Here is a 10,221-nt window from a genome sequence, read left to right on the forward strand (position 1 = left end):
AGAGAACATATTAATATGCCAAGTGGAAGATAAACGCATGGGATCTGATATAAACTGTTTCTTTTTCCAACGTAATATGTGTTTGCATAGTCATAAAATAATTCCATGAAGCTGTATTCGATGGTTTGGTATTTTATTTATTTTTTGAAGAAATTTGTGCAGGGTGCAATGAAGGTAATTGTACCAGGACAGTGGCATTAGCCTTCTCTTCTTCGATTTTCAACTGTCGAGGGATCGTGCACAGCCTGTAGCTCAGTTTATTTTCTATTCCGAACGATTGGGTAAACCGGGTTGAAAAATCAGAAGGTAGGAGTAACCAAGGGGGGAAAATTCTAAAAATAAAAGGCTTATTTCCTGCATTTTAGATCCCAGGTAACAGGACGTTTAACAGGATACTATCATAACTGTAACCCTACGCTTTGTTCGGGCAATTAGACTAACTCATAGTTTTGTGAGCTTTCTATAATCAAAGTCTATGGAAGCTGGTTGTGGCCATATATACTATCCTCTTCTCGCCTCTATTAGGCGACGAAAATGTCCTTCTTCCTCTCCATTTTATTCAGTGGCAACATGAGCTTCCCAAGACAGACTGGGTGTCTGGGTAAATTGGTTCACATTGAAAATGCAGAGCGCGTAGGTACAAGCCTCTCATTGGGCGTCTGAGAGCTTTCTCATCCAAGAAAAGTTTTCAAAAATCGAATTGATTGGTGCATTCAGATATATTTTGGGGCAAAAACATACCTGTATCGCCCCTATCAGTAATAGTGTTCACAGCTTAGCATAAAAAAATTGAATCTCCAAATCAATGTGTGTCAAGAAATATCTCCTTTGTTGTTTTGGCAGTTTACTGGCATTTTTCTCTGCCTTTTTCTTCGACTTCTTGCCTCAACGCCTTCTCATGTCACGCACACGGCCCAAACCATTTTGAAGAAAACGTCGAGAGTAGATATGGCCTCAACCGACTTCCATAATAACCCGACGACTCAATCTAACAGGCGATTCTGTTGTATTGTAGTAATGAAATGATTATAGAAAAGGTAAAGTATTACAAACATAAAATAGATAGTGATATCAACTATTATAGCGCGTACAAACGGCGACAGGAAATTGTATTGGAAATAATCGATGATGGAAAAAGGTAGGAAATATCTCCTATATTCATGTTTAGAATATTATTACAAAGTATCAAAATCTTATTATTTTGAAGACCGGCAACGCCTTGAAGAGTAAGCAATGGGATAGGGGTGTGATTGAAGAAAACCCGTTAAATCAAGTCAGAACACAATGTGCAGTAATGGACCAAGACAGGTGCTGAACATGGGACTGGGACTTCAATTCATGAGGTGGAGAAGAGTGGAATAAGTATTCTTATATATACCATACGTTTTAAAATGCCAGACACACATGTTCAGTTTAAAGGGATTATAAAGAGGTTTCTATATTTTTTATGTGTATCGGTGACACTGATAGCATTACTTAGCACCATATCAATTTTCAGTCAGACGTTTTTGAGTCTTGCAATTCTACTAAAAATATGCTTTATCACATAAGAACTTCGAGAATAGTGACGTCACAAAACGCTTAGTTTTAGTGGAATTGAAGGAACCCTTTAAGAATTTCAGAGGTTTTCTTCAACTAACAAGTGCCTTCTTCTATTTTGATTATATAAATATGTGTGGAACGAAAAAGAGTTTCACAGTTCCAGTTATTTTCTATCTTACACCTCGTATTTATATTTGAATCTTAACCTACTAGTTAAGAAGAACAAATAAAGTAGTTGATATATGAAAAGAAGTCTTAATATATATACGGGAGCTGGGACGCTAGAATATTGTCCCACCTATTAAAATAGTCCGTATAAATTATACACTACATATACTATTACTACTGTAACCCGATACTGATGGAAAGATGTAAGGTTGAAAATACAGTACTTAACATAAAGGTCGGCCGACTGACCTAGTAAATCAATATTTGTCAAATAAACGATGTTGAAAAAAGATTAATCGGTCATAGGAGGGTGGGGTGGTAATGGGATTGGCCCTGTGGTAGATATACATTGTTTTTCAAAGCATAGAAGATATATTGGGGTAGATATTCGTATTGCATATCTAAAACGACGAAAACATGTACCTCAACCCTTTTCATCCAATGAATAAAATATTGTTTACAAATTAAAAAAAAATATAAATTCGCACGTCCAGCTTCCCCCCACTTAGATTTTTTCTTTAATAAGATTTTAGGCTCATTCGGGCTTTAATGGACAGGTGCACCATTTTTACAATTATATGATACTAAGTGTTTTTCGTCAAGTCAGTCGGTCAAACCACTGGTCCAGAGAATAAGGTTATACACCCAAAACAAGTTTCAACTTAATCTAACAATCGCAAACACAAGACTGTATCAGATAGATAGATATTAATGTATTGTTCGCCTTTTTGGGCAGCATACATCATGATACAAGATAATACAAAATGATATCATGATACAAGATAATACATAATAATAACTATTAATAAGTAATACAAATATTACACACTGACATCAATTAATAGTTATACAAAAAAATATAGTGTATACATAAACATGTTTGAAAAAAAGAAAAGCAACATCATAACAAAATAATGCATTAACAAATACACACTATGTGCAACACCATGAAGGACTATATCAAGCAAATTATTACTATCTTATTTGAAGTCTAATATGACTCCCACATGCTAAGTTAACATCATCAGTAACATATTTAGTGGTAAGACCATACCCCCTTCCCCCCCCCCCCCCCCCCCCCCTTGCCTTGTTATCTTGAAGTGAAATGTAAGCCCTCTTAATACACAATATTATAGATATTGTCTTGTATATGTGGTATGTAATTATCACTTCAAAAGTTCATTCAAATCTTTCCTAACAAGTTTCAGCATTACTAATCTTGAAATTGAAAGGCCAGACCAAATTTATATCTCATGCAGGTATTAAATGACTCGAATTTCTCTTTCTCAAGATTTCTTTACTCGGTTATGAGCTTTATTCATTGATTTCATTGATTGTTATATTTATAGGCGTGGAGAATGAAATAACTTAATGAAAGAGATTATTGAGTAAATATTTTGCATGAGCTGAATATAAAGGCCTAGTTACCGATATAGTCGGTGTTATCCGGTGTATTTAAAAACCTCTTAAAGCTTGCATACGCTGAACAATCTTTTTTTTTCTTTGTGTATTCATGGCGTATATATTAATTTATAGAGAGGGTTTCGAAAATTTATAGAAAACTTGTATTATCGACCGTGCGACCTTGATATACCATTCGTTCACAGGTTTTGTCAAACTAAATGTATGACGTTTTGGTCAGCATAAACCAACGTTTGACATTGTAGTGAGGAAGTTCATATCTTCCTATGTATAGCACTGGCCAAGGTCAGAAATAAAGCGATCTGCTAGATATAAACTAGGATGGAGTAACAGTCCGTACCTTTAATAAAAAAGAATATCAAATATCAACGTCTTCTAGTCATCCATTATATTCTAAGATAGAAAGGGAGATAAGAGGGTATTCTAAAAGATAGAAAGGGAGATAAGAGGGTATTCTAAAAGATAAGAGAATATTCTAACAGATAAGGGAGTAGAGTAAGTTCTGGAAAGATAAAACCAATCTAGGGATTATGATGCATGATTAACTGGTATGAGAAAAAAAGGGGAGATTTCAATTGGTGTTTTGGAGGGATTTATAGCACGCTGAGACATACTGCTATACGTCGAAGTATGACGAAATCGACGAATTCTTTTGCATATGCACAAAATCTTCTACTTATTATGATGGTGATCAAGCGCCAGAAAATTTATATTAACCATCTTTTTAACATATTGAATCTATACATATTTCTTTTCCTTTAAACTTCGCATACCAAGACAGATTTATTCATGACGTCACGTCTGGTGTCAGATCATAATGAAGGGTTGGATCAATAAAAGAGTAAAGGGTAGAAAATGTTAAAAATATGATTGGTTTTGCAATTATTTCAATTGAAAATCCCAATCATTTTTTAATCTTAGTGAAGTTGTACAATGATAGAGAAAGGGTTTACTTTAGGTTTTGTTTGATCAGGCATGATTTTACCATTATAGTAGTAGCGTGCGCGAAACAGAACATGCTTACCCTTTGCGAAACACCTCATCATACTTCTTCTTGGAGGAGACCACTACGTTCTAACTTTTACTCCCGATTTTGCTATAATTTGGACGAGATTTTGATTGATTTTTTAATGAAGCCGACACACATTCACCTTTAAATATTGTTGATTGATTTAATTGTTTTTAAATACCATAGTTTCTTAAACCGCCTTAAAAACATTATAACTTTTGAAGACTGAAGGTAATTTTAATATCTCTGATTGTTTTTATATCTCATTTCTATGGAAACCATAATGACGAACCGACAGAATCGATATTTACTTACGTCTTGCTGATCTAGCGTGATACGTGACACGTGACAAGCACTCTTAGTATACTTAGCCGATTGTCGTAAATCCTACCTTCAATCCAACTAGCAACTATTGCGACTACTAACAACTATACCTAGTTTGCGATATCAGCATCTGCTGGAAGCGAACGTTAACTTGTCATTTACCTACCTTTTCGCAAGAATTGGCTGAGCGAAAAAAATAAAAATCAAAAAAAGCAAATATAGAATAGTTTTAAAATCTTATAAAATGTCGGCGATATCATATGATTTCTCAGAAACTTTAAAGGGATATGACCGCCATTCGTTTTAACAACCATACCTTAGTCTCAGGATTTTTTAACTAAGCTAATCAGTGATAGTGTTCCAACGTTGAAATTTGAGCCTTCAAATCCATGTATGTTGAGAATTATTCGCGTTTGAAAGTTGAAATGACGACTCGCCTTTTCTTGAGACATATATAGAAATATCAAATGAAGTTTCTAGGTTGAGATATTTTTGCGATTTTCGTACATTTCTAGTACTTCTGAAGATTAGAAAAGATGCTGGCACAGCTTTGCAGATTTTCAATATGTAGTTGCTTTTTCACTCATTTATATATTTTTGTAAAATATTGTATGTTTTGTTCAGGCGGTGGGTACCCGTGGAATTGGTTCAACCAGTCCACTGGCGCTCGCTCAATCTATCCGGTCCAGTTAACCAACCTGTTTCCAGTGCAATATCTTGGTTAAACCAATAGTCTTTCACTTTTCATTACTTTCTCTTTACAGTGAAAAGGATATTCATTGGTTTGATTGTGTTTTCATTTGGTGTTTATTATTTCAACTCTATATATAATTTAACTGGGTATGTATATTCTTTTAAACATTTTAACTTGTCCAACTTCAGTAGGGACGCAGGCTGAATTATATATGTTAGTTGTCTGAAGATCGTATAGCGTTAAACTCTGAGTAACAACAACATGGTGTTTTTAAGTTCTGTATTAATATTTATAACATTATAACAATTGAAATGCGTTCACGATATAAAATAAAGCAGCGTTTTGCGTCTTACTTTTTTGCTGCTTATTCGGTGCTTTTAAAGTTAAGACCAACCCTCTACTTGTTGACTATAGCTACATGGAATCATTCCAGTAGCGTAATTGGGCGATGATTTTTTGCCCCGTATGAGAGTTACCTCCCCTTATTATTACAACGGATTTCTAAGTCTCACGATTTGAAAATCGCTTAATGGATGTATTCAGCGTTTTATAATTAGTTACTTGATTTTGTTGATTTATCGAATTATGGAGGTGAGACCGGATGAGACCGGATGAGACCGGATAAGTCCGCTGATGGATATATACTGTTATTGGCCAAGTTTGAGCGAAATTAAATTCTATGTTCGTTCTAAGACGTTCTATTCCTTTAAATTATTGGACTCGGTGATATCAAATTTTATTTTCCACAACTCTTCATATTTCAGATCAAGGTTAAACACTGATGGTAAAACTGGAGAATCTCCGTCCACAGTCAGTTATAAAAAACCAGGTAAAAATCGAATGAATTCAAAAGGGTTCGACAAAGCACTGCCCATTGTCCAGAATGAAAAACAACCAAAAGGTCATCAGACCAAACAAGAAAATAAAGTTAAGGAAGTACCAAAATCATCATCACCAAAATTAAAAACCAAAGAATCAGGCAAAAATAGTAAACAGACAAAATCAAAAGACCTTAAAAAGCGACCAAATGATCGTCCGACTAAACAAACAAATAAAATCGAGGGAGTGTCAAAAACAATTTCGCCAAAATCAATCACCAAAACGCCAGACATTAGAGAAAATCAGCCTAAACCAAAAACTCTGCGTCCTCGAACGTTTAACATCATCAAAAACAGAAAAACTTCAGAATTGTTTGAAGAGATAGTCTCTCAGGAATCAGAAACGTTTTCTCTTAAAAAATTTTCCCATTGTATTAGGGTAAACCGGAAAAACTGTGCCGGGCCACAAAATGATCAAATAAGCGGTAAAAAGCAGAAAACATATCGAAAAGTCGGCTGCTACCCAGTGGAAGTTACCCTCAAACCCTTGGGTCGTTTTGTCAATGAATTAATCCTTCCCAAACACGACATGCATCCGTTTGAATTAGAGACATTGTATGATCCTGATTTTGTGGATTTGAATCAAACAGCCAGTGTGACAAATTCAGTGGCGGTTTTACTGGAACCTCAAAAACAGTTTCGAGTTGGTGACGTCATTAAAGTCAGAATCGATCTCTTCGACGGAAGTGGAAAACGCAGACGAATTGGCGGTGATGACGTCAGAGTGTGGATGAAATCTAAGGGAGAATATTCTCGGGTTAATGGTTACGTCACTGATTTAAAAAACGGAAGTTACGTGGCTAATTTTAATGCTTTGTGGGAAGGCGAGTCGACAATTTATGGAGCTTTACCTAATACAAGGGAGGCAATCGCTTCCATGTTTAAATGGTACAGACAATATAAAACTTTATTCTATTATCGGGGATATTTTAATAAGGACAACGTCAAGGAATTAACGATGTGTTCTGTGTTTGCCCAAATACCCGGATATGACGTAGTATGTAATTTTACCGCTATTAATTACAATCACCCATTTTATTGTGGTTGCCCACTGCAACATTCTTTAACATGCAGCCATTTCGTCTCCTTGTACGATCTGGATTATACAGAGATAGCTTTAAATCGAGCTCAAGCCAAATACTTCAACAGGTAGGTACTTGAATAGCATACTATATAATCATGGATATTATGCGCACTATCTACTAAACGCACTTCACCGCACTAATATAAGTTTCCGTGACGAACATTTACATTGTGATATGAAATATGGACTCATCAGTGACGTATTTAGGTGGTCATTTATGGGCCATGCCTACCTCCATCCCTCTCCCCCCTCCACACACACTGGCCATTACAAAATAAAAAAATATCCTTCTTCCAATGCTTCCGAGACACGGCCCGGTCTTGCTCTCACCCCCTAAGCTTGTCATCCCACTATGCCTAGTGTCCCCCCTTTCCCCCGTCGATGAAATCCTAGCTTCTCCACTGGAACTCATACAGAGTTATCTTTTCCTGAATAAGCCTACTATCTTCATACAGAGTTAATTTCTCTTGTTTTTAACCAATTACTTTCTGTTACTTGGCAATGGTGGAATTGGTACCACGAAAAGCTTGAAAATGGTCCAGTCAGTGGGTTAAATCGGAAACCTGTCACAAATTTAAATCGGAAGAAATTTGCCCTGGAATTCTTAGGAACAAAGACAACTTCATACTGTTTTGTTTTTTATTCATCTTTTTCAGAGACGTAACGTTTCGACCTTTTACGTCCAGAATAAAGTTAAAGATCTTAAAAGGTAAAATTTTATTTTCAATTCGCCTTTGATGTTTTCTCTCGTTATAAATATACATTTCATAGAGAAAGATATATACAGATATAACATGCAGAAAATTAACATATACCCTTCAAAACTTCAATCATAAAGAAATAAACCCAAACAAATTCAGTCACGTGCCTGCAAAGCAATCCGTGAAATAAATCACGACATAACGCCCGCCAAGAAATGAAGAAGCGCGTCATGCATATTGTTCAGTAGATAATATTAATGGATAAAAATTGATTTAAATTCATTGAATTTTTTTTTTTTGATTTTTTTTTTCATTTTCTATTTTGATTTATTGATTTATTTTATTTTCTCTCATTTACTTAATTATATTTAACCGTTTGAATTTATTCCGTAACTTATTAATTCATTTATTTACATATATTTCTTTGAATTTTATTTTATTTATTTTAATTTATAATAATTTATTTCAATTTATTTATCTTAATTTATTAATTTATTTCAATTTATTTATCTTAATTTATTAATTTATTTCAATTTATTTATTTTAATTTATTTATTTTAATTTATAATAATTTATTTCAATTTATTTATCTTAATTTATTAATTTATTTCAATTTATTTATTTTAATTTATTTATTTTAATTTATAATAATTTATTTCAATTTATTTATCTTAATTTATTAATTTATTTCAATTTATTTATTTTAATTTATTTATTTTAATTTATAATAATTTATTTCAATTTATTTATCTTAATTTATTAATTTATTTCAATTTATTTATCTTAATTTATTAATTTATTTCAATTTATTTATTTTAATTTATTAATTTATTTCAGTTTATTTATCTTAATTTATTAATTTATTTCAATTTATTTATTTTAATTTATTTATTTTAATTTATAATAATTTATTTCAATTTATTTATCTTAATTTATTAATTTATTTCAATTTATTTATCTTAATTTATTAATTTATTTCAATTTATTTATTTTAATTTATTTATTTAATTTATTCACATGTTTATTGATTGATGTATTTCAATTAATTTATTCATTTTAATTTATTTATTTTAATTTATATATTTTAATATATTCACATGTTTATTGATATATAATTAATTTCATATTCATTGATTCATTTATTTTAATTTATATATTTTAATTTATTCATATGTTTATTAATATATAATTAATTTCATATTCATTGATTTATTTATTTTAATTTATTAATTTATTTTAATTTATGGATTTATTTTTTTCACATTTCTTGCAGGTAATAATCCTAGAGCAAATTTAAGAAATTGCAGCGGGCTTCCGGTGAGAGAAACATGGGATATAAAAACGCCTCCTGGATATTATTCTGGTAGAGAGTTAAAACCATTGAAATGTGAAAATCGTTTAAATGACGACTCCATAAATCAGTGTTTGAGGAATACGACTTTATTTCTGTACGGTGATTCGACTATTCGAAGTTGGTATTCGGTTCTTCTCAAAAGATATAAATGTACCATAAAAGTGGAAGGATACAAATGGTATTTTTATTCCGAGTGCCATAAAAAAGAGATTAATTCGACTTTAATATGGGCACCACAAAGTTTCCCATTTCTCTTAGGTGGTGTCGGGGACAGTGGAAATTTAAAACTGAAATCCGTGGAGATTTATTTAAATGAAATTCCATCAAACTCAAAAACTATCTTTGTTATCCATTTGTATGCGCATTTCATTCGACAACATTATTCAGTTTTCAGGAACCATATTCGTTCACTTAAAATTCCCCTCAGAGATGCTTTAAAGCGAAATAAAGAACTAAAAATAGCCATCAAAGGTCCGCATATATTTTATGGGACGGTGTGTCCAACTTCAATAAACGATTATTTTGGTAAACTATATACAGATATTATATTGACAGAGCTAGCGGAGTTTAAAGACTCTGTTTGGTTTTTAAATTATTGGGATACGACCACAGCCAAGGAAAACATTCCTCTACATCCGGGCTATTTCATTGTTCAGGAAGATATACGTTATTTGTTGGGATTGGTGTGTGGTAAACCGACACATTGATTCTAAAAAATACATTTTGGAGAGAGATCACCAAATAAGTGTGTTTGTTTTAAATAAAAGTATAGAAAAAACATTTCCGGTGTCTTCGCTGTCCTTCTGTAACATTTCACAGTACCCCGTCCACTCATCAAGGCAGACCCGTAGCTACAGGGGGGCAACTCAAAACCAAACACAGGAAAGTAACTGTCATAGGGGGTAACTCTTAAATCTTTATAAAATAGAGGGAGGTAACACTTATCTTTATAGAATACGGGGAGGGTAACTCTTACAATTATAAAATACAGGGAGATATCTTCTACTGTCAAAAAATACAGGGAGAAAACTCTTACGGTTATGAA

At 32.8% G+C, this 10,221-nt stretch overlaps 1 protein-coding gene across 1 annotated transcript; it reads left to right on the forward strand.

Annotated features, from left to right (window-relative positions):
* Nucleotides 1–1,022: 1,022 nt before the first annotated feature.
* On the forward strand, nt 1,023–9,883 carry LOTGIDRAFT_172836 (hypothetical protein; the record flags this gene model as incomplete). The annotated part of the gene is made up of 5 exons (XM_009050017.1): nt 1,023–1,138; nt 5,090–5,092; nt 5,924–7,186; nt 7,778–7,830; nt 9,096–9,883. The coding sequence occupies 5 exons, from the start codon at nt 1,023–1,025 to the stop codon at nt 9,881–9,883; spliced, it is 2,223 nt and encodes a 740-aa protein (XP_009048265.1).
* Between the last annotated feature and the right edge of the window lie 338 nt (nt 9,884–10,221).

The sequence above is a fragment of the Lottia gigantea genome (genome assembly GCF_000327385.1).
Source record: "Lottia gigantea unplaced genomic scaffold LOTGIsca_143, whole genome shotgun sequence".
In the NCBI taxonomy this organism is placed as follows: Eukaryota; Metazoa; Mollusca; class Gastropoda; family Lottiidae; genus Lottia; species Lottia gigantea.